Source organism: Micropterus salmoides, unplaced genomic scaffold, assembly GCF_014851395.1.
Source record: "Micropterus salmoides isolate LMB-PRFRI ecotype aquatic unplaced genomic scaffold, ASM1485139v1 Ms_hic_scaffold_13, whole genome shotgun sequence".
In the NCBI taxonomy this organism is placed as follows: domain Eukaryota; kingdom Metazoa; phylum Chordata; class Actinopteri; order Centrarchiformes; family Centrarchidae; genus Micropterus; species Micropterus salmoides.
The window spans coordinates 8,928,263-8,953,704 of record NW_024040374.1 but is presented as its reverse complement, the minus strand read 5'-3'; the positions used below and the strand labels follow the sequence as shown (position 1 = coordinate 8,953,704).

General features: G+C 36.7%; 1 protein-coding gene across 3 annotated transcripts in view; it reads left to right on the top strand.

Annotated features, from left to right (window-relative positions):
* The window catches only part of pde4ba (phosphodiesterase 4B, cAMP-specific a), a 198,296-nt gene that overhangs the window by 118,612 nt on the left and 54,242 nt on the right, over positions 1-25,442 (top strand). For 2 of the 3 annotated variants that reach the window (XM_038715354.1, XM_038715355.1), the window contains 4 exons: positions 16,250-16,444; positions 17,718-17,754; positions 18,037-18,107; positions 20,525-20,577. In XM_038715354.1, the coding sequence (XP_038571282.1) occupies positions 16,250-16,444; positions 17,718-17,754; positions 18,037-18,107; positions 20,525-20,577 (356 nt within the window). Of the gene's footprint in view, positions 1-745; positions 1,408-16,249; positions 16,445-17,717; positions 17,755-18,036; positions 18,108-20,524; positions 20,578-25,442 lie in introns of those variants that run through there. The other variant, XM_038715356.1, reaches the window with a different exon arrangement.

The window sequence follows — 25,442 nt, the reverse complement described above, 5'->3', positions numbered from 1 at the left end:
GTACTGTACTGTACAGTGTCATCCGGCACCGAGGCCCCCTGTGAGAGTGCCAGATGCCACCTCTTTTCCACACAGACAGACACTGACTGTTAAGGTAGACCGTGTTGCCAGAATAACAGTGACTTTAAGTACAATTTTTCTTTTTGAGTAAATGGGTTTCTAATCCAGTGTAAACAGCATAAACAATTTTTGTGTCTTTTAAATTTTACTTTTTACTTAACAAGTCAAAAAACAGATAGATAATAGTTCTCATAAACAAATGTTTACATGAAAATGAATAAATCACTGGAAAAAAATGACAGTAAATGTTATATATGTTATATAATATAATGATATAATATATAATATAATGATGATAATATCATGTTTTTATATATATATATATAGTACACATCAGACAACAGCACCCAGTAACGACATACATTGACAGACAACTGTAGCATCTCAGGCCAGTTCAGCAAGGTCTATTACACGGTCTTTGCTTCTGTATTTGGCTTTTGAGTAGCTGTGCGTGTGGCTGGTTTGCTGTTTTCCACAGATATGGTGTTGATTAAAGCTAACAAGGCTATGAGTGACACATGAATTATGACTCCACTCCGGCAACTCCACTCCAGAGCTTGGATGTTCCTCCTTACTCTGCTGGGCCGCTCTGAAGGGAACAGAGCCCCCCCCCACACACACACACACAAAAATCATGGGGAGGAAGTATAGCCTGTGACGAAGAGAAGAGTCCGCAAACAGAGCACAGAGAGTGTGTGGACAGTGTCAGAGTGTGAACAAGGGCTTAAAGAGTTCCGTGATGTGACGCTGCTTATGTTACTGGTTTGTGTGACGTGTGTGGAGAAGGTGTTTGGATACCTGTTTGCTGCTTTTCTTTGTGCCGACGAGAGGATGGCTGATAATCAGTAACTTTTTAAACAGAGGATTTATAGGTAACAGGCATGTAAATGTGTGACTGTGTAGCCTAAATAAATTATGCATTGCTATTAATATGAGGTGAATGTACGTGTGTGAGGGTGCTTATTTTGTAATAACTGATAGATACATTTGATTTCATTGATAGATAGATACATTTCATTTTCAAGTGGCTAGTTTGTGTGATAAGTGTGTGATCTCAGTATAGTGCCAGTGCTGACTTGTCAAATGTTTGTATGATGGTGTGTGTGTGACACTCATATGCTTGATCTATGCGTGTCAAGTGCTGCACTTGGGTGTGTTCTTGTTGATCTATTTGTGTGTTTGTGGTTACGTATGTGACAGTATGTGCCGGGTAGCGTATGCATGAGTGCATGTGTGTGTCGGGGCAATGTACCGGCGTTCACCCTGTGCCAGAGGAAGAGTTCATTTTGACTTCAGTGAGGAAGTCATCAGGAAACTCCATGCCACCAACCATTGCCACCCTCACAGGTTAGGACTCTCAGCTAACCACACACACAGACATTACATGCTGTCTCACACTCAAACAGAAATATTCCTTTGCTATGGATTTTGTCGTTGCTGTGTTTTATATGGTGTTGCATTGTTAGATCTGTAAACTGTTTCTTGATTGTAAAGAAACTCTTTTCTCATTTGTCAGAGTCCCTTAACTCTGCCCTTTGTCAGTATATGTGTAGTCTTACTTCCTATTTCCCATACATTAAGCAATCCTCTCATGTGTTCTTATCATTATAGTAATCCTTAGCTGGAATGTGGTTTCATGCACTGTCACATGTTTTGGTGAGAAAATTCATCTGAAGTAGATTTTATGGTTTTGCTGTGCAACAGTTTTTGCGGAGGGATGTTTTGAATAGGTTGCGTGCTGCGTTACTGTGGTTAAAAGAGTCAAGTAGTTTGCCATGCAAATAATTCTGGAAGCGTTGAGATGAATTTGTTTATTATCACTACTTTATTTAGTGTGAACATAGCCTGGTCTTTGAGACACACTGACAGCCAAATGACCCGAAGGATGAATCTAAATAAAAAAAAAAGTCATGACATTGAAGGATCTCCTATCGTCTCAGCCTTTAGCTCTGGTAAATTTGGCTTTGTTGCCAAGCAGGATACCTTGTCTGACTATATTAGTTGATAGAAACAAAACAATGGTCTCCGACTTGGGGCTCAGGGGGCTCAGGATAAATCTGAGGAGTGAATTAACAAGAAAGCAAGAAAAAACATTTCTGCTACATGAAATTATGTTTATTCTTTTTTAGGTTCCCCAAATCTTGTGAAACACTTTTTGAAGTTTTACATTAAATTGAAACCATGGGAAGGAACATCACTGTTAAACTGAACTCAGACATAGAGTACGCAACCTGTGACAAGGGGTCTTGAGTAGGCATGGCTTGACTATAAAGGGTCACAAGCCAAAAAGGTTGGGAACAGGTGCGCTGAGAAAGATTGGGAGTTTTGGTAGACTGGATGGGGTGCCCTGACACTAATGTTGTATCTGAGATAACAATGTGATGAAACTGGTCTGGATCTGCAGCTGAAAATCCAGGATGCTGCATAGTAGTATTATTTAAAAGTTCACATGACATACTCTGACATGACATAAACAGGTTAAATTTGAAAACTTGAAAGAATCACTACTCTAGGAAAATCACTTATTTCTCTTGAAAGCCACCATCAGATGTCTGATATAGTTTTCTACATAAATAATCCTGAATTCATGATCTATTTGCCATCATTTGAACCCTTACTGGAAAACTAACTGCTGCACTCATAAAGGACTTTTATGCTTGAGGACGACAAACCACCACCAGCTATTTGTTTTGCTCTTCAAGTAGGACACACACACTGAGGTGAGTTATTTGTCATATCTCACCTGCTTAATCTCACAGTTCATTTTCCTTGCATCAGTTGTGATAAAACAGTATGTCTATAAACACTGTGACACACATTCTTCCTTGATAGGTTGATTGTAATAAAGGGTAGCTACAATAGTATGAAAAAGCTAGTCAACACTGACGCTTACATTGATTGCAGACTTTTTTTTAAAATGTTTGAATCAGGAAATAAATAAACCACTGTGAAAACTAGGCTGGGTCTCACCCCAAGAGGACTCTGGGTATTCTGGCTCAGCTGGAGACCCATCAGGCTGCTGGCTTGGACTGTTTAGGGGACGTCATACAATGAAATAGAGCAGAGCAAGGAAAATGATAAAACGAACAGAACAAAATTGAGTTAAAAACAGAATAATTTCAGCTAGTTAAAATATGTGAGTTTACTGAGCAATTCTGGTGTCATGTGATCTGTCATTTACTGATAGTTTATTTCTTGAAACTTTTAAAATAAAGTAGCTCCGATGGAATAAAAAAAAAAAATCTAATTTGTAATTATGGAAGTGTGTAGACATTGAGCTCTGGAGACGTCGTGTATCCACCTCTGATTGGGTGGGTTCCACCTCCTGTGACCTAGGGTTTCCTGTGGAAAGTACTGGACTATACTGAAGAAAGCAGAAGTACACAGATGGTGTACTGTACAGTGCTGCTATTTTGAATCATTAGACAGGTAGACGAGGCCTGCATGAGTGCTGGGGAATAATTACTCCATGACCGCTTCCTCACACTGGTGTGTGTGTTGTAAATGTGTATGCTTTTGTTTGTACATAGCCTGCAACATATTTAGACATATGCAGCTGCCTTCTACCCTCTATGACATGTGGATGTGCATGAATTAGCCTATATTCAGTATATGTGCCATATATGCTTCCAAGGGAGTGTTTCTCACATATCCAGATAGGACAGATAATCTCCTGGAGAGATGGGTTTAACCAAGTATTTGGACAGTGACCTGGATTTTTATGGTATAATAACAAAGATCACAGCTCCTTTCATTTGTACAGATTGTTTTCCTGGGTGCTGGGTCCATTTTAATATTAATCTGAAACATATTCTTATGCTTAAAACCAAAACTGCTCCATTTGTGGAAACACAGGTTGAGACACAGAGTACAAATAAACAAAAATCACTCACAGATGTTCATTTATTTAGGGCAAAGAAGAAGAGCAGCGTTGCCTGTAACGTGATTGTAATTAATCACAACAAAACAATGGTTTAAGTAGAGTTTTTGAGTCACAGCTGTTTGCAAAATAACCCTAAACTGCCTCAAATTACTGTCCATATCTGTTTTGATAATGCAAGAATGTTAATCCAACACTATATATAATTAAACTAAACAAAACTGACCTTGCCTTACCTTTTAAGACCAGATTGTTTTTTTTACTGTGTTGACCCATTTTCCTTTCCAGGACAGGACTTTGAATAACGGTGTTTCGTTCTTGCTTGCCCAAGGGTGGGGTGCAGCACTGTGTTGTAGTTTGTGGTTCGGCAGTACTTTATTTGCAGTGCACTTCGCTTATAAGTGTAACACGTTGTTGGATGGATAATGTGGCAGGGACTCGTACGTCTGCCGTGGTTATGTGGTCGGGCCTTTTGATTTCTGAGTGACTGGCCAGAGATTAAATTTGCAGCTGTGGCTTTGAATTGGTTTTGATCATGATGATGGTGATTATTACAATTGAGATAATGATGAGGAGGCTAACAAGTGATAATACCATTGGATGGGAGCATCACAAGGACTTTGGGACTGATGATGGGGAGCAGGATGGTGAGGGTTAAGATGATGGTGAAGCGTGCAGTTATCTACAGTGGTGGAAGTATTCAGATCCTTTACGTAAGTACAAGGGATTTTAAATTAATTTAAAAATACTCCATTACGTGTGAAAGAATGGCATTGAAACCGATACTTAAGTACAGAAGTATAAGCAGCAAAATGTACTTTAAGCATCAAAAGACTGATTTAATATTATTCATTACATTAGATAATTACAACTAATGCTGATGCATAAATTGGTAAGGAGCATTTTGAGCTATTTTATATTTAGTATTTTATATGAAGATAGCTAGTTTAGTAGAATAGTTCCCAACCTAGGGGTTTACCTCTTTTCACCTGGAACAATCAAACCATCTGATGAGATTTTGAGGGGAAAGTCGCACTTTTCCGTAACTGAACAACTCATAGACATCTGAAACATGACAAGGGGCCCCATGTACACACTGACTTTTTATCAGGGATCACAAGCCAAAAGGTTTGGAAATCATTATTTAAAACTTGAATAAAGGGTTGTATTTTATAAGCGTATCACATATTTTTCTATGTAAATTCTTAATCTAAAAGTAACCGAAAACTCCAGCTGTCAGATAAATGTAGTGTAATGAGTAAAAAGTACAATATTTCCCTATGAAATGTAGTGGAGAAGGATGAGTAGAAGTGTAAAATGGCATAAAATTTAAATACTCAAGTAAAGTAAAGTACCTCAAAACTGCAGTACAAAAGTACAGTGTATATAATTACTTTCCAGTGGTTATCTGTCGCTCTTCCTAAAATAATTTGCTTTAATGAATAGAAAATTAGAAGTTAATTATAAGTAATTATAAGGAGTTGTAGTTCCAGCACAGTTCAATGAGGGCAACAGAGAGAAACCAGGGACTGTGACCGCGAGTAGCCTGACTCTGTGCAGACCAGGGAATGTAATGGAAAAGAGATGCCACACTGCAATTTGCCAGCCCAGGAATGCTTTTTTCTTCAAAGCAAAGTTTCTCTGTCTTCTTCCTAGTTTTCACTCTGCCTTTCCTGTCTGTCAACGTTCACTCATAGTCTCTTTGTCTTTATTTCAGTTCTTTTCTGTTAGTTCAAATAAGTGTCACCCTCTGCTATTCATAACCTTTACTTTACACACACCCACTCACTTTGTACTATCCCTGTGGTGACATCTTATTGACACAATGCATTCACTAGCCCCTTACCCTAACCTTAACCATCACAACTACATGCCAAACCTTAACCCAGCCTTAACCTAATTGTAACCTGAACCCTAAAACCAAGTTTATTCCCTCAAAAAGCACCTCTACCCGCGGGGACCTCAGTTTTTGTCCCCACAGTGACACGAGTGACCATGGTGCATTCAGGTTGTGTTTCTTGAAATCATGTGAGGCTGGGTATTTAGACTGTAAATGATTTCTAAACAACACGATCCGCGAGATGACTTTGTTCCTAAATGTGCATGTATAATGACTTGGCACATGTCCTGATTACGTTAGTGGCCTAATTTCTATTAATAAGTGCTGTATCTAGTTGAATTCCTGAGTTTTCTTCTGTTTTAGGTGGCAGATTACAAAAGGCTAAAAGACATATCTGATTCTCAGCGTGTTTTTAGCTTCTTCTTTTTCTTTTCTTTTTTTTATAAATTAAAGGTTAGAGCCATCCATGGTTAATGGGCATAATTCTGGAGATTTATATTTTCATTAGTATAATTTGCAGGGCAGGAGGATAAATTCCTCCTTAAAATTGTTACAGTTTATGCAATTTCACAATACATCTTGCCAATCTGGGGCAATGGGAAACAAAATTCATTATGGGGCAGAGCCATCAAAGTTTTATATAGAATGAGTGTTGTTTTTAGTTGCATTTCAAGCTGTGTGTTGTTACGGCGTTGCTATGGGGCCTTCTCAGAAATGTAACTACACATCAAAGCTACAGAGATACCACATAGGGACAACAAGAACTGTGATTGGTCACCTTGGGCTTCCTGTGTTTTGTCCCACAAGTTTCTGATGCTGGTAGAGATTGCTGATATTGAAGACAATGTTAAGGAAGTTGAAGAAAGACCAAGTAATCTGCAGCTTGTCAGTAACACACACATCTAGCAAAGACATCTCCAATGCAAACCTTCTGCTCAGTGTGAATGAATGAATGTGAACAATATTTACACAGTGACTGCACGGAAGTAGTTACCTGGATCTAACTCCAGTTCTATGACTACATGCATCACTTAGTACCACCATCAATTAATATCACAAAGTGAATGAATGGATGTAAACACTGTTACTAGAATATAGTAATTAGAGCATGATACGCCCTGATCATGTACAATACAACCCACCTGTGCTGTGGTGGTACTATCAATGGGTGAAATCCAATAAACTATACATCAAAACCTACCCCCCTTACTGTGGTATGGTGGGACTCCTCTTAACCCCCTGCATCAAGCAGAAATCCAGCTTTAGGGATTCTATACATGGATATACTGTTGATGAAAATCTAAAGTTGAGGCAAGTAAAAGCACATTTCTGGAGTTGACTATTTCGTACTGACTTGATCAACCTTCCAAATGGTTGGTGTTTAGATGGTGTGCAAACTGAGTTTTAGTTCTGATGCACTATCTTCTTCTATTTGCATAGTTTGAAATGAAATTTGTCCTTGGTTGTTAAAGTTGATCCCTTTGCTCCAGTAGAGTTTTAAAAGTTCATGTGTTGAGAAATGTGCATGTTTAGACTAGCTTGGGTAATTAACCTATTTTTAGATATTTCTGCTGCAGATTCATGTAAGGAAATCTTACTGCAGTCTTTTGGAGCATTAAAAGCTATTTTTGCATTGTCCAATGGGATCATTCAACCAGCTCGTCATCCTTGTGGGGCATTTCAGAGCTCTGGCACATTTCACCGAGCCGTCTGGTTAGACAGAAAGGTCTTTTTATCCACTGCTTTTCAGAAGCATCTCTCCTTGTCTTTTTCAGTTCCAAACATTTGCAAAACATTTTGAAAAGTTCTATTAGTGATGTAGTGGAACAGATGGTTTTTAGCTATTATTTTTCAAGCCACAAGATTAGTAGAATTTCTCCCTTAAAGACAGAACAAAATCCAATTCAATGTGTGTTGAAGAAATAATATTTAAACCTTGGCTAACACTTGGACAAACAGGAGGTGTTACCATGGCACCTCTGTTTGCACAACCAGACAGACAAATGGTCACTGGTTTCCCCTCACCATAACGCAGGAAGGAAGAGATTAATTCAAACTATAAGAATGCTCTCTTTCTCTCCCTGTCTGTGACACTCTGAGGCTTTCTCTTTTCGAAAGAACGGGGATCTGTTTCTACTTTGAAGCCTGGGGCCAAATTTGAGATGTAGTCTCTTTTTTTTGTATTTTGCTTACTCAGGTGAGCAGTGAGGGGTTTTTCAACAGTTAAAAGAAAAGAAATCTCAGTAAACACTGCTTTTGCGGGTCAGAAGACATCGTTGTGTCATTTAATTTTAGTTTAAATGTCTAAATAGGCCAATATTAGTGGTTACATCTTCTTAAATGTGAGAATTTGATGTCATACATGATAGTAAACCGAATAGCTTTGATATAGATTTGTGGTCTGTTGGTCAGATGAAACATTATATTTGAAGAAGCCAAAGACAACAACTTGTGCTGTGGGAAATTATACAGGGTGAACAAAAACAAATAATGGAGAAAACAATCGGCAGATTAATCTAAATTAAAAAATAATCATTAGTTGCAGCACGAATATTGTCATATTTCAGATTAGATTATGCCCATACATCAGAATCCATCTAGAAACTATATCACACCCTGTGGGGTACAGTATTACAATCAATCCCCACACACCTACAGTACACATGAATCAACACACAGGGCACTAAGTTGTCCCACTCTACTAGTAAATAAGACTCAAGCTACTGGCCAGTGACTACTGTAAACAGCATAATTTCTTAGACATGGGAAGTGAAGTCATTTCCCCGAGGAATGACTTCAGGCCTTTGCTTGGAAAACTTTCTGTTACAGAATTTTAAATAAAAACTCTTTATAAAATTAGAATACAATTAGGGGCCTTTTATTCAAGGGCCGATTATTGCAAAAGAATATATATAGATAGATAGATAGAGATATATACACAAAAAAGCTTATTAGATGACAACCAATTATTTATTAACCATTTATACAGCCATTGGTTAGAAATAAAACTATTCATAAAGGGGTGCATTAGAAAATGGCACCTAAATTAAAAATGTAGGTAAGGCGTTTTTTTACAGGTCAATTTCTTATTAATTTCCTTGAAAGTTTCCTAGAAATAACTAATTATATGTAAAATAGACACACTGTTCATTTGGTTAGTTATTATGAAATTTTTGGCGGAAAACTAAAGTAAAGCTTTGCCAAAATGCTTTATCTAGACTCTGTGCAGACAGTCACTTAGCCCCAAATTAGGCTGCTAACTTGCTAGACTTGTTCTTGTTCATACCGTACTATTTTTATTGATATGCATGAGCAATAAAAACTGTCATGGCTCTCGGTTGAGCTTGGCTTGGCTTCTGTGGAAACAAGTTACCAAACGCTGCTTACGTATTACATCACATGTCTTCCTATCTGATATTGTCATGAATTTCATGTATTTGACACCAAGTCTATCACCCTTTGGGCAAGTTTATCACTCAGTCAGTCTGCTCATCAGTCAGACAGATGCAGCTGGATGGGAAAGGAATGTCATGTCATCATAGCAAAGCACTGTAGGGTCAGAAGGAGTACTTCCTGACTGCTTTAGTGAAACAAAACACCAAAAACATAACTCACCCTTTACAACACTGTAATGATTATGATTATAAAATATGTCCATTCCCAACGAATTCCCAGGAATCAGTGTCCTCTGTAGGTCTTTGGAAGGTTACAGATGCCATGCCATCATGTAAAAACAAATAAACACATCTCTACATCATGAAATCTGTAATCTGTGTAATTTTCAACCCACATTCTCACAATGTCAGATTCCTTAAAGTCATGCTAGTTAGGCTGGCTATTTTCCTACTACCTCGGAAGCTCATAATTGCAATAACGCATTTGGCATCTGGTTGTCTTGATCTCTCAGCAGTTATAATATACAGTCCTTGTTCTCGTCTTGTCTCTGAACAGAAGGCATGCTTCTGGTTGACAGAGCAAGAACTTGAATTTAGCATTTTTACATGTGTATATGTTTTATACAGAGTAGATATGCAATATATAAGTGCTGATGTTCAGTACATGCACTTCAAAGAGAAAGCATGGGAGACTGGAATGAGTGAGAATGGATTCCCAGACAACTGCACTAATCCACTAAACCACCAGGACACCACATTTCATAGAAAAGGTCTTTGTTCCCAAGGTCTGTTTTTGTGTTGTTTTTCAAAGGCTAAATTTTTGGATATCCCTTCTTTGACCCATTAAGTAGAGCAAGGAAAGATAAATGTGCTTATTTTTTGCCTTTCAATTATAACTGGATGCCATTATAGAGAAGTTAGATGATCCTGTTTGTAACAGTTTGTAACTGTAGTTTAACATACAGTATGTAACAAAATGAACAAAACTCAGAGATCTACTTAGTATGTTTTTGTAGCTTTCAGCCACATCCCATAGTCTTCATTTTGCAAATATAGCTGTAGAAAGAGATGCAGATCACATTTCAGAAAGGTTAGTAAGTGGACTTTTGATTTACATACTTTGTAATATATTCTATTTCCAAAGGTCAAGAAGTCCAAATAGTTAAACATATTTAGCTATTTTCTCCATGGTCTAAAGGGACTTAGTAGTCAGGGGGGTGCAGTCAATGCTACCTGGGGACCAAACCAAACAGAAGAGTCAAGAGAGTCTGTCTGTGTTTTAACATTAATATCCTCAAATGTTGGTGCAGTTAAGAGACAATGGCTTTGTAGTCTGAATGTAAATTGATGCATCTGTTTCTGAGATTTCTTGTTTGAAGTTGCAGTATTAGAACAAATTTTATTCGCTTGCTGGTATATATATTTACAAGAGCAATAAGACTATATTTCTGTATACCATACCATACCATACTATAATATAGTAAAGTGGCTTCCAAACAGTTTTGAACCACATCACCCATAGTGATTTTCTTTTTCGTGGCATCTCCTCCCCCACTGCAGCATAACTGCATATTTAACAGAGGGTTTACAGTGATTTAGATGTTTTTTCTTCCATTTTGTTCTTAAGTTGTTTAGTATTTAATGAAACATTATTAAAAATGTTCAGGGATAAGAAGTAAATATAAAACCCAGTATGGTGTGGCAACCACTTAGGGAACCACTGCTATATACATTATACTTGCTATTTGTACTGAATCAATTAGTCAGTCAACAGATAGACTTTTATTTATCATTTAGTCATTTATCAAGCAAAATTTTTAAAATAATAAAAATGTGTAACTATTGACCGTTAATGGTGTACTAAGTGGTAACTAAACAATGGGCTAAACTAACTGACCGCCTATTAAGCGATTCTAACTCTAATGTCCTTGTTAAGTGACCATTGTAGTGACTTGTACTGTTGTCCTATTACAAAAAACAGTGGCTATTCTTATTCTTTTTCATGGACATGTCATTATGTGTTATTACTCACATAACACAATAGTCCTCAGCCCTCTCTGTGAAGAGGGGAGGGCAGTGATGGTAATCCACTTTGGCTTCTCATAACAGCATAAAGCACCATCCTAACACCTGTACCCTGGCTGTTACCCTCTCATATGACAAAGATGACTGTAAAGACTCACTCGTGAGGATGTGACTCACCTCATGGTCTGCCTGGAGCTGATGTGTTTGTTTAGCTGTACACATCAGTAACATGGAGCATATTACAACGCTCCAGCTTCCTGAAGTCTTCTAGCTAAAAACATAGCATTTGCAGTTGTGGAAAGTTACTCCAAGACTTTACTTAAGTATTATTTTGAGTATTTTGGTTTTCTGCTACTTTTGCTTCACTACATTTTAGAGTGAAATATTGTACTTCCTACTCCACTACATTTATTTGACAGCTGGAGTCACTGGTACATTACAGATTCAAATTTTACAATTTTAAAATATGATGCCTTACTATCAGGTTAGCTGTTGAACTACATATGAAGTAGTTGTAGAAGTCATTTACTTCCCCATTAATGTGTCAATAGCAATAATCCATTAATATAATAATATATCAGTCACAGGGGTAATTTTTCAGTATAATCAGTACTTTTTTTTGATACTTTAAGTACATTCTGCAGTTAATAGATCTTTTACTGAAGTTAGGTTGTAGGACTTAAGTAAAGGAATACTCCTTCCACCCCTGTTAATTTATGTATCCATCATAACTTGTCTCTTGCCTCTACATAGGGTCAAAGGATCTAAATTCTTGACAGCAGCCATGACCAAAAAAACAGACTATAGGTCTTTGCTGTCTTCATAGAAAGCTTTTTTGGATCTTGGAGCCATTTATGGCCATGTGAAAATGCTGTCCTTTTTGAATTTCCTTGGTACTGTATATCATCTTCATCTAAAATGCAATATAAATTGAAAAACGTTGGACAGTTGTGGGATGCGTGTGTTATTATTTAGTCTATTGTGCGCGAATGACTAGACCCGCCTACACTGGCCCCAGAATGGAGTCATCTCTACACGTGATCAAAACACACAAAGCAGAAGATTGACCTGAGGGTAGAGCAGTCAAGCATTCAATGCATGGTGCATTGTGCAGGCATGCATATATAAGGCGCACATGCACACTTTTCATTTACCTTTGAACTTTTGTGTTTATTCCTTCTATTTTTTTCTTTTTTTTCAGTACTTCAGTGCTTCTTTGTACAATGGCATATTAGGGTCTTTGTAGGTAAAAAAAAAAAAAAAAAAAGAATTACAGAGGCTCTGTAATCCAAAGTGAACAGTGCACTGATCATAGTGCTGTGTCAAAATTCACAAAAAAAGCTTCTGAATTCCTCTTTCTGAGGCATCAATAGCATGAAGCTTAAAACACATGGTAATCCTTAGCTTCCAATCCGTAGCTTTATTATGTTCTGCATGTCACTGAATACCTGTATTTGTGCAGATATTTAGCATATTAACCACATTTCTGTATTTGAAAGCTCCCCTCCTTTTTTACTTTTCTTGGGTACCTCTCTCCTCTGGGAGAATCCTCATGTTTTCAGAGTAGAGACTTCTGTGTGTTTCAAGGTCTGAAAGAAAGGCTGAAAACTAAAGCTGGTTGGTGCTTCTCGACTTATTATTGTATTAGCCTCCAACATTGTCTAATAGAAGCCAAATCTGTGCACATTTTCTATAAGCATCTTAAAACTACTATAACTTGTTTTCTTTTGTGTCAATCTTGGTCTATTTGACTTTAGATTTTATTTATTTATTTTATTAATTTATCTTAGCACACTTTTAGCCATTCTGTTTTATTTATTATCTTGTCTATCTTGTTTACTACTGGTGTTTCTCCCTTCTGTAAAGTAATTTGGATCTACTGTTTTAAAAAATGCTGTAAATCTAAAGTTTTCTTACACTGCGTCAACCTGTGTGTGTTTTATTTGTATTACAAATTGAGCCTTTAGCTCTGATGTCATAAATGTTGACCCAGATTCCCAGAATCATTTGTGTAAAAAAAGACAGGCCTTTCACTCACTTTCCCACTTTCCCTGGGGTAAAAAAGCATTTGAATTCCCACCCATCTTCTCCCATATGTCCTACAAATTGTTCAGTGGTTGGTATTAACGAGTTGGCAAAAAGGACTTTAATAAAGCACACCATCCATGTGCACTGAAAAATCAAATGTACAGTACATTAAGCAGTAAGTCAGTTAATTTTCAAACAAAAGCCCAAGTGTAGGGGTGCAGAAGCAGCCAGTTCATGAGATCCTTTACATCTACACATTGTCTGGTACGTTTTTGGTTGGAAAATCTTGTTGCATAGATGAACTGATGCGTTTTCCATTCCAGATTTCATTATAATAAACAGAAGATGGGCTGGGTAGGAGCGGTCATAAAAGAAAAATAAGCATAATAAAACACTCAGCTGTTATGTGTATATGTTTTCCTCAGACACTGGAAATTTTGTTGGAAAAACATCAGAAATAAATCATCCAGTATTTTCAGTAATTATGTTTTTTGTCTTGTTTAGGAGAAATGTGTAATATTGAAATACTATGCTTTGAATAGTCATTGAGACAATTTAATTGGAGTTTTCAAGTTGCATACAGGACCACAAGCTGCTAGCTAAAATCCCCCCCCCCCCAAGCAGATGAAAGCAAAATAAAGCAACATTAAGCAAAACAACTTCTTTAGTATAACCAGCACCCTTTCTGCTGAAGGCTGAACAAATTAATAAAGTGATCTAATGCTGGAAACATGTTACATGTATGGTTTGTTTAAAAGTGATATCTAGGAAGATGCACCACAGTCATACAGCCTCTTCCTTTTCCTTTGATGTCTTCATTAGATCCACCTCATCCTTCCCCCATTCCTCCACTTTCTCCTCCCCGCGAATACAGTCATGTCACTCTGCCCTTTCTTGCCTGGTCATGTCAAGTCTATTCATGTACAGTATGTGGGTATGTGTGTCTTGTACATAATTATGTGTGTGAGTGTGTGACTGCATCTTATCTCTTAAGGGGATGTTGATGTACGTGAAAGAATTGCTCTTCCCCTTTCCCCTGCTCAGTCATTAAAACCTAATCCAGTCCACACAGTGCCTGATAATAAAAACAAAACGTTATCAGAAAAAGAGAGTCGGAAAGACTTAATGTTGTTTATATGATTCTGTTGAAGTTCAGAAGAGGAGTGTTTAATGGCAAAAAGCTTTTGATGAAATTACAGGAAAATCAACAGCACTTACTGTAGATTGGTTTAAAATAATATAAAATCATAGAGAAGTTTGAAAAATAAGAAGATAAACTTTGGCCTCACACAATGGTTTCCAACAATCAGTATATAAAATATAAACAAGTCAATATGTATATATAAGTAAAAAAACAAAACAAAATAGGCATCACACAGTAAAAGCTTTTTTGTAAAAATGTGTCTTAAGAATAGACCGATTTATAGTTTTGCAGATATTATCGGCCAACTTGCAGATATATCTGCATCGGCTTTTATAACAGCCAATATATGACTATTTAAAAAGAGAAACAGAGTCGGATCCTTACCTCATGTCATGAGTGTTGCATAGTTTGCCCACCAGAGGGCACGCTGCATCAGCTGACTACCGGAGCTCAGAGCTGGTGTTCTGCCGGTGTGAACCTCCTGGTAGCTCAGTGTTCCTTAAATAATAATAAAAATGGCCCTCATCAATTTTCCTCGTCGGAGGCTCAGCAGTGTGTTTTATGTTCCGGTAACCTTGTGTTGGAGGCTACAATGACAGACATGAATGTAGATTTATTTCTGAAACAGTTTGGCAGTTCTAGCGACCGGTCCTCTCATTTCTCTCTAATTTATTATTTCTAAATATTTTCTAACATCACGAACAGCAGAAAATGCTGCCTGTTGCTAAATACGCCACAAAGTTAATGCCGTATTTATCATTGAAGGAGGCTAATATTAATGAGCAATTAAACTGTAGTGTCTCTAGTTACAGTCAGTGTGTCAGAAATGATTAAACCAGGGGGGGACTTGTGAATAAACGTGAGCTGAACAAGTATCTAACACACAGTTGCAGGTCCTGTAGACAGTCATGTAGCATTAGATTAATTCAAGAGCAGCGTTTCCTCTGCATCACTGTATCATAGAGCCAGAAGGTGGTAAGGAAATCATTCTGCAGCAGATAAACTAGATTTAGAAAGTAGTCATCGTGGCATATTATATGTAAGGTAATAACTACTGCATGAAAAAAAAAAAATATATATATCTAAAATTATTTGTCTATGTAGCCCTGTTTATTATTATTATGATAGCAATGACATGAGAGATGATATATGGTATTATTATTTTTAGTTGTAGCACTACATTGTTTTTTTTTATGGCTTATGTTTCGCTGGCCCCCACAATACATACACTATTTAATTTAATGTCTGTTAGCAGTGGTCCTTTATAATTTATAATAAATCAGATATTTTTAAAATGTTTTCTGTAGTTTTATACATTTGACTCTTATTTATCAAAACTTTAATATATTTTGTTGTACTTCTGTTCAAAGTACTATTTCTAGCAATAACAAAGTTTATTTTTAAACTGCATTGCGTCATGGTATCTTGATGAGGTCTCAACATAACAAATGTTAGGGATAATCTTTGTTTCTGTTATGCGTTTCTTAAAATAAGGGGGGGAAAGAATATCGGCCAATATATCGGCTATCGGATTTTAAAATTCTCAAATACCGAAATCGGTATCGGACTTAAAAATCCCATATCGGTCAGACTCTAATTAAGAAGTGAGATAAAACAGGGAACAGACTCTGCAAGCCTAATCTCCTCTGGTCAGTTGTTCCAGAACGTTATGAAGTTATATCCTCTACGTCAGCGGTGAGTCCATAACAGATTAACACCACCAAGAAACCTACTGTAGGGCACCTTGAATCTTAAAACCAGCTCCAGCATTCTTCTATCTGGAAACATTTTTTGGGTTTAATACTCTGCGCTTCATATTACTGAAAGAAAAGCTGCAATGAAAAATTAATGTCTTCTGTGTGTCTGTCTGTTTTCAGTTTCGATGTGGAGAATGGCCCGTCTGCTAGCTGCAGTCCTCTGGACCCCCAGACCTCCCCCGGCTCTGGTCTGGTCCTCCACACCAACTTCCCCGGTCATAACCAGCGTCGAGAGTCCTTTCTCTATCGCTCTGACAGCGACTATGATCTGTCGCCCAAATCCATGTCACGAAACTCCTCCATCGCCTCTGAACTGTAAATATAAAACACATGAAAATGCACGTGAACACATAGCACAAGTACTGTTTATACATGCCAGAGAGAGATATATACAGTAAAAGGTGGCAAGCAGAAAGCACATTACTATATACATAATAGACACAATTAAATCAATCTAGCAAATAACAAATTAGGGTTAAATTCATTATTGTGCTCTCCATAATGGTAGTTTAACAAAAAAAAAACACATTGTATTGTTAATACACTAATCCTAAAAATTTTACTTAAGTGAAGATGCTCTAGTATTTTCAATATCAATATCTATTATAACATTTTGAATTTATGCAAAATTACAATTATATATATCAAAATGATATTTATTATCAAAATTTAGCCATTTCCACTGTTTTCAGTTAAAGTTTGCTTGGAATCATTAATTTTAAACTCACAAACATGATGTGATCACATAGTACACGCAATGCAAATAGGCTTTAAGGATATGTTTTAAGTATTTCTAATATATAATTAATGTATTTTATTGTGTTTTATGTTGGAATCACTGTGTTTTGTTTCACATGGCTTAAAGACGAATCTTCTCTGGTGACAATAAAGTTAAAATTGAAAAGTTGCAATGAGTTATAGTGAATTATCATCTGCCCTAATTAAGATTAATTCAAGTTGAATACATTTTAGGTTAAAGGAGTATTTTCATTAGAATTCATAGATTTTTACGCATGTCTTGTCTTTTAATGCTCTGACTGCAGCCACAGTTCCCGTGCTGTTTTATCATTTTATCACTAGATGTACAGTAGGCTTCAGTCTTGCCTCACTTGCTCCTGTACTACTGCTCTGCCCCCCAGTGGAAGACCTGATGACAGGCACTCTATTATGGCGGGTGGGTGTAAGGAGTCCACAGATGTTATATAACATGACCATTGAAGAGTAATTCAGTATTTTGCCCTGTTTCAGCTTACAAAAATAGGTGAGAGTTAAGTGCCTTATAAGGTAACATCCCACCAGAACAGAAGGCTCCTGTTTTTGACCCATGACGACCCCCCCATATTCCTCTCCCTCTCTGGGCTCTATCTTTCTCAGTTAATTATAGTAAAGGGGCCTGCTTGCACATGGTAGTAATTGTTTATTTAGTACTAAAGATTTAGTTTCTTTCTTAACATCTTTGCTTTCAAACATGACCACACTGGAAGGAAGCACTTAGCATATGAGCTTTATGCAACAGCAAAACCTGATATCTGGTGTGTATTTGAGGATGTTTCTTAACACCATTCTCTTTTTGTTTGTGCGTTTCCAGACATGGTGATGACCTGATCGTAACGCCTTTTGCTCAGGTAAATGTCTTACTGTCTGTAACCCAAAATTAGTCTGATATTACCACTAATTCTTATTATGCAGTGGGAAATATAGTTACTAACAATGATTAAACAAATGTAAGCGTGTCACTGTCCAAAGTGCAGAATTCAAACAAGAACGTAATGTGTAAATGTATAATTTTAGCTCTATATGATTATAGATGTATTGCACTCTGTGCTACATCCAAGCAGAAACAGTTAAGTTAGTTAAATAGCTATGATACAACTGAATCCTAATGATTATCTCCTCTGCTTTTCTAGGTTTTGGCAAGCCTTCGAAGTGTAAGGAATAATTTCACTGTACTGACCAATGTCCAGTGCGCCTCCAGCAAGTAAGTGGCTAGAGTCGAGACCAGCAGTCAAACTATTTTTTTTAGACTCTAAAATCAAACAAACCAGCTGATAATGAAACAATTAATCAAGTTAAAGTTCACTTAGACAGTTTTGGGATAAATTTTTAGATTACATTGTGGCTGAGTGCAAAATGCATTTGAAAGTGACTCTATAACAGTATAAATATTATGCAGCAAATTGTTTGGAAGTGAAACTACATCAAATGCATTCGCTTCTCCAAAATAATGTAGCCTCTGTTAAAAGCACAAAAAAAGTCACAGGCAAAGATGGTTGCTCGTTTAGTCAGCATGTGCAGTTCCAAAATCTACCACAAGGTGGCCATATTGTACTTTAAATAGACTGAGGCGTGACGTTGACACCGCAGCGAAAGTAATCCTGCCAACAAACACAGCACATGCCTTGTAATAACTCACAGAAATAGACAGAGACAGATGGAATGCCTCAATTGTATGCATTTAAAGTATTTGTTGTCCCCATGGCATTTATTCTGCACTGCTTCAGTGGCCAGCTTATCATGTGTGTCTCGGATAAAATAACATAATCTCTACTTTCTCAAACCAGTGCACTTCTGTTACTATATCTATTTTCCATGCTGTGTGTTAAGAAATTTGAGATAAATCACTTTTATAAACCACTAACACATTTGTTAGTGGTTTGTAAAGTGAAAGCTATTTCCAAATTATAAGTAAGAGTTATTTTATACCAGTACAGTCTACAATTATTTTAAACAGTCCAAGTCCATGAGTCTAATCTAAGACTGCAACTAATGATGATCATTACAATTAGTCAGCTGATTATTTTCTCAATTAATCTATTTATCATTTGGTCACAAAATAATGAAAAATGCGTGTTACAATTTTCTAAATTTTAGCTGTAGTCTAATAAAAGCAACACAGTTCTTTAAAGCTGCAGCAGCAGTCACCTTCAGCATCACACTTTCTAATGTAGGCAAGTCTGCAGATACACAGGAAATCTTTATGTAGGGCACCTTTCCCTCTACGCTGTGTATCGGTTTCTAAAAGCGCTAAGAGCACTCATCTCTTCCGCAGGCTGTATTAACACTTTTTAACACAGCTTCCAGTATTGAATACCTGAAACCTGTCAGTACACAAGTACACATACATGGACCAACATGCTAATGCACACATATCCACACACAAGATCAGTACTACTAGGAAATGTATCTCAACTGCCCACTCTCCAGCTGTCACTCTCTCGCTCACACACACACAAATACGCACAGTCTTTTTCCCTTCAAGATGCCACCTTTTCACGTCAGTTATTCTGACAAGTCACTTGTCTTGTACACTCACATTTGGGTTTTGACCATTTACTATGATTACACACATTTTGGTTTGGCGGTGTGGCTTTGCTCATGCGATGCTGTACACAGACTGTGCCTGAGCTCAAAAACCCAAACATTAGCTGATATGAACATATCTCTGAAGATATAACATTCACATACAATTGTTAATGCTGAACGAGGTGCAGCAAGTTACACTGCTTTCTGCAGAGAGCTCAGTGTCTCAGTATGCAGATAGCGGGAAGAAATGTTTATACGGACTGCCTACAGTAGTGTTATTGATAGGACATGGATGATGATGATGGTATGTGGAATGCTATATGAAACAACATATGTACCTAAACTACCATAAGGCTCCATTACAATAAAAATACCATAAAAACAAAACTAGTAAATATCTGATCTCACTTCAGGAGCTGTTTCAACTTGACTGAAGTGATCCCATTCATGATCCATTTTATGCTCTGTGGGTGGGGGGTACCCCATGTTAATTCCCGGAACAGACAAAGAAGTCTGTCATACTTAAAGAGTCAGTTAAAAGAATAGTTTGACTTTGTGGGAAATATGCTTTCTTGCCTAGAGTTAGATGAGAAGATGTCTTATGTTTGTCTGTTCAATAGCTATAGCCAGCAGCCGGTTAGCTTAGCAGCTAGCCCTGCTCTGTTCCCCAACCAGCACCACTAAAGCTCACTATTTACCACATTATATCTTGTTTATTTAATCCATATAGAAAAAATATTTGTGGGTGCAGTGGTTTCAATTGCCTGTTTTCAGTCTTTTTGAAAAGCTAGGCTAACTTGCTGCTGGCTACTAGCTTCATATTTATCGTACAGACATGAAGTGGTATCAATCCTGTCATTTAATTCTTGCCAAGAAACCAAATATCCATATCATATTTCACAACATGTTGAACTATTCCAGTAACTTAAATGAATTACCTTAAAATCTCTTACCTTAGTGTGAGAAAATGTTATTCATTGTTTGGGTGTACCAATCCTTTAAAGACTAAGATTAAATACAACCTGTATGTATGGTGTTTTTTTATTATTAACTTAACATCTTTCTTTTTCTGTCTGGCTTTACTTCTTGCAGGAGGTCTCCTGCAGCAACAACTCAGCCTCCAATCACCAGAGTTTGTCTCCCAGGTAAGAGGCTTAGAGGAATGTCCTGCTATGTGTCTGACTTCTGTAAAGCTGCGTGAAGAACATGTCGTTTTTACTGGTTTATCTGGCTCGATCTTTCTCCTGCCACCATTTTTCTATATTCTCATTATTCTCTCCTACTCCCTCCCTGCCTTTCCTTCGTCTCGTCCTTTGCTCATGAACTGGCGTACGTGACAACTTTCACTTTTTTCGCCATCTGTCTCCAGGTTCAACTTTGTAGTCCAGACTATTTTGTCATCAAGCTCATTAACCTTGTTCAAACACTTTCACACTCCATTTGCTACACACTCGGATTCGCAACACACACGCGCACACACACACACACACACACTCACACACACACACACACAAATACATAAATACACAAATACACGTTAAATAAATGTTTTTTTATACACACATCTGGAAGTTATATGTATCTGAAAGTGTTTAGAGGTTGTTTTTGCGTATCCTGACTTTCAGTTTTAAAAGATCGCAGTGAGGACATTTCTGCATCGTGAGGACTGTTTTAAGACCTGGTATTGGTTAATGTTAGGGTTAGACATTTAGTTGTGATGACGTTTCCAAAAACATAAGATTTCAGAAAATAACGAAACTTAGAGCAGCTATAATCAGTATTTGATCTAAATGAAATGACGATGTGAAAACAATGTGACAATGTGAGGGATGTCACTTCAATCAACTTACCGAGAATTATAACCTGCATCTGCAGCTCCCCTTGGCTTTTGCGAGTTTCAGCTCATTGTTTAGCTGTACAACTTCACTTTTTTGGTTTACTGTCAGCGTCATGTTTGACCGCAGCAAGCAGCTGTTTTCAGCAAAAAAAAAAGAAAGAAAAAAACCACTGCACACTACAAATTTAGCACCAACCAGCAGACAGAAACAGTTAGCATCTAGCTGGTGAACACAGTGTAGCATTTAGCACCTAAAGAGGCAGATATTTCAAGAGTTTGTAGACACCCAAAAACAGAGCTAGAAGGAGCTGGATATTGGACTTATAGTCACCAGGTGGCCAAAAACACTTCAGATGAAAGATAATGTTGCATTGTAACTGCTGTGTTTGCTAATGTTTATTTATTTTTTATTTTTTAATTTCATTAGACAGATTTTTTTGTGCAGGTGAAAAATATAACGGACAGGTCTTTGTCATATATTTGTGAAAAATATACTGTTGATTTAAAGTCATACTCTCCTCAGAATCTGTTTTTTGAAGTATCCAACACTCGCATCCTGGAAGATTGAAAGGTAGCTGTTAAAAATGTGTTTTATCCTCTCTCACCTATAGTACATCAGTGACTGTGGTCATTTTGAGTTATGTCAGGTATATTGTAATCCAATGGTAACACATTTTTAATGGCATTAAAAACTAAAAGTAAAATTTCGCAAATCACTCCTTCATAATACCTTTCTCTGCTTTCCATTCCAAGGCTCAGTGTGTCCCAAACACTCAAAAATATATCTTGTTATTACAGAACCACAATGTTTTGAGTAAGACATGAAAAAAATTAAATACAAAATACTACATACATGCACACTGTGTAGTATGTTTATGCAGAGCTTTTGCATATGACCATTAAAAGGTGTATGATGTGCGTTATGCAAAAAAAAAAAAATCATTTTATTATATATTTAATCTGAGAGGCATTGATAAAAATATTTTTAGTTCTTTTGATAAAACAATAAAGTATCAAACGTTTAACCTCAAATCTATAGGCAGATGTTCCCACACTCTAGGCACTAACCGTGACATGTGTTGTTGTGTAAGGAGAGACAGAGATGAGCAACAACAAAACTGAGAACAGAGAGCGCAGTTAACCATCAAATAATCAACATATTTTACATGAAACCAACTTGGGTCAGAGATGACATCAAAGTAGAACTTGTTAAAATGAAGCCTCAGTCAGTTTCACAAAAATAACAATATTTTCTTTTATATTTTTACACACATGCAAGCTTTCCAGACCAAATTCTTGTTTTATACATTTTTATTGGTTTCAAGGTGTTATTAATGAAAGGCATGAGTTCATGTTGTTGAAAAGGAAGCCAAATGTTATTTTCTAGTCTATGTTTGTACTGTATGCATGTGTAAAACGTGTAAAACGTTGACGTGTGTATAATGGAGAATGTGATGGTATTTAAAGTTTGCGATTTTGCAAATGTGGATTGGTAAGGTGTATGATTCGATGAGTGGTTATCATGGCATATATGCATCATTGTGAGTAATGAGTGTGTGTGTGCTGTGGGGAGGTGTTCCTGTGGTTCTGATTGACGTCAGCATGCCTGTATGTGGCTTCTGTTGACTTCCTGTCAAAGCAGATGGACTGAATTTTCACTTCCTTCTTCACAACCGCAGCTCATCAGGTGCTCTGAGTTTGTGTGTGTGTGTGTGTGTGTGTGTGTTTATAGAGTTTGGGAAAATGTGTAAGAGTTTATAGCTGGTAAACAAGCTCCATAACGTGCATTATGACCTTTCAGTGTAAGGGCAAACAAGGTCGTCACTGAATTATGCATTACAATCAACTTTTTTTTGCAACCTAAGTTCACCAAATGTAAGTACGATTGACTGCAGGGAATCTGCAAGTAAACAGTCCTATATGCAGTACATTTATTTGGTTTTCTTCTTTCTTCTTATACATTTTTTTTTATCATAGCAGCATGCCAGAACCTGGCACACATGAAATATGTTCAATAGCTCATTAAAGGATGAGGCTGTCATTTTATCTTTTTGTTATTATCAACAAATCTCGTGAAAAAAAACAAAACCAACAAGAAATGTGTTCTTAAAGTATTGTCTGCCACAACCCCAACCTGATAGATCTTATTTCTCGCTGTTGTCCACAAAACCTTGAAAGAGCCATACTGTTACATTTGGACAATATGTTGCTTCATTACTATAAATGCAATTGGTGTAGTTCACTGTATGTCAACATGAGCTGAAGAGTTTTTTCAGAAGACACTTGTCCAATGTCCAAAAAATAATTAGTAGTTTTGTATTTTTCTCAAAGTTTGTTGTTTTTAATCTCACATTTTTTCTTAGTATATTTTCTTTTCTATTTTTGTATTGATATTGTATTACAAAGTTTGGTTACTATAATATTATTGTTAAACAACACATGCCTTGTACTTGTTACTAATCTTAAATGGAAATTTGTCTAATCTAGAGTTCAAATAATTAATTGATTAGTCAACAGGAAAATCATTTTTATTTTGTTAATTGATTAATCGTTAAAGTATTTTTATTTCTAGCAAAAAAATGCCAAACATTCATTGGTTCCAGCTTCAATTATTTGTAATATGTTATATTAAATCAGAATATCTATTGGTTTTTGACTGTTTGTGACTGCTATTTTTCACTATTTTCTATATATTATTATATAGGTATATATATATATAGGTATATTTTCACTATTATCAGATTTTATGGCTAACACAAGTAAATGTTAGTCGTATCCCGAATTGAATTATATTTGTTATGTATATATGTACAGCGTAGTTACATATCCCTACCCTATGTATGTAATATTTTTGGATAACATCAGAGTTTTATGGTACAAAGGCACATGACATATCATACTGTAGCCACACAAGGATACATTAATTGCTCTTTAGGGGATTTGTTGATATTAATGAAAATATAAGGTTACACCAGTGTTGTCCATTAAAACACACCAGTACCATTGTTCTGTACTCATAACCCTAACATTTAAATTTAATTTAAGTATTTACTTACATGGTAAATTTTATATAATGATGTAGGGATTCACTGCTAAAGGCTTCACATAGAATGCTTGTAATTTGTTTGTGTACAGTCAGCACCTGCCCACTACAAAATCTCCCCACAATGCTCGTGGCCCCACTGTTTTCCTATGATCTCAGGCCACATCCGTACTGCAGACCACCTTCTATTCACTATACCTGCCTCTTTCTCTCCCACCCCACACCCCCTTTCTGATTTTCAGCCTCTGTTCAGTTTTCTTTTCATCCTCTTGAGTTTTTATTTTTTCCTTTCCTCATTCATCTGTTTGTCTCTTTATCGTCATCGCATGACGGGGTGGGCAGGAAGTGTGAGGCAGGAAGAGAAGATCAGATTGTTCCTGTTTTGCTGTCTCTAAACTGTTGTAACTTGACGGAAGCCAGGAGGAACTGTGTGTAGATGAAGTGTGTGTTTGTAAGTGTGTGTGTGTTGGTGTGCATGGATGTCTGTGTCAGCCCACAAGAGAAAAATAGGATGCAGAGAGACAAAGGCCTATTGTCTGTGCTCACACACTGCACAAACATGACCATGCTGACACAATGATATGATACGTAAATACCTACTGTGTTACTTCACAATCACTCTGCATTGCACACAGTTTAACCTGTTTCACCTTCTCTCAGGACACACAATTAATTCTTCTAATTCTGTATACAGACATATAATATATAATAATCTGATATATTGAACACAATGTTTTATAATGATTATAATACATGATATTTAATAAAATGAATTTTTTGGTGTTGTAGCAGTTCTTTTGTCTCTCATTATATGAATGTACATGCTTATAGCTGCTTAGATGGGGAAATTTCAGTTCTTAGAGGTCAATGTTGGCTTCACTGTTGCATCTTCGTAGCCTGTTAAGATACGTAACACTGTTCAAAGTTAGACTCAGCTAGGGATGTCTGTAGCATGCGAGTGTATACACCACCATGTATTTGACGGGTTATTAGCTGACTGAGGTTTTGTCCCACAGTATATTTGGCTCGTGCAAAAATGTGATGTAGGTTGTAGGTTTAGAGCTCCATTAGCCAAAATGAGACATAAAAACACTTTTACTCATGATTGAACTTATTTTAAAATAATTTTT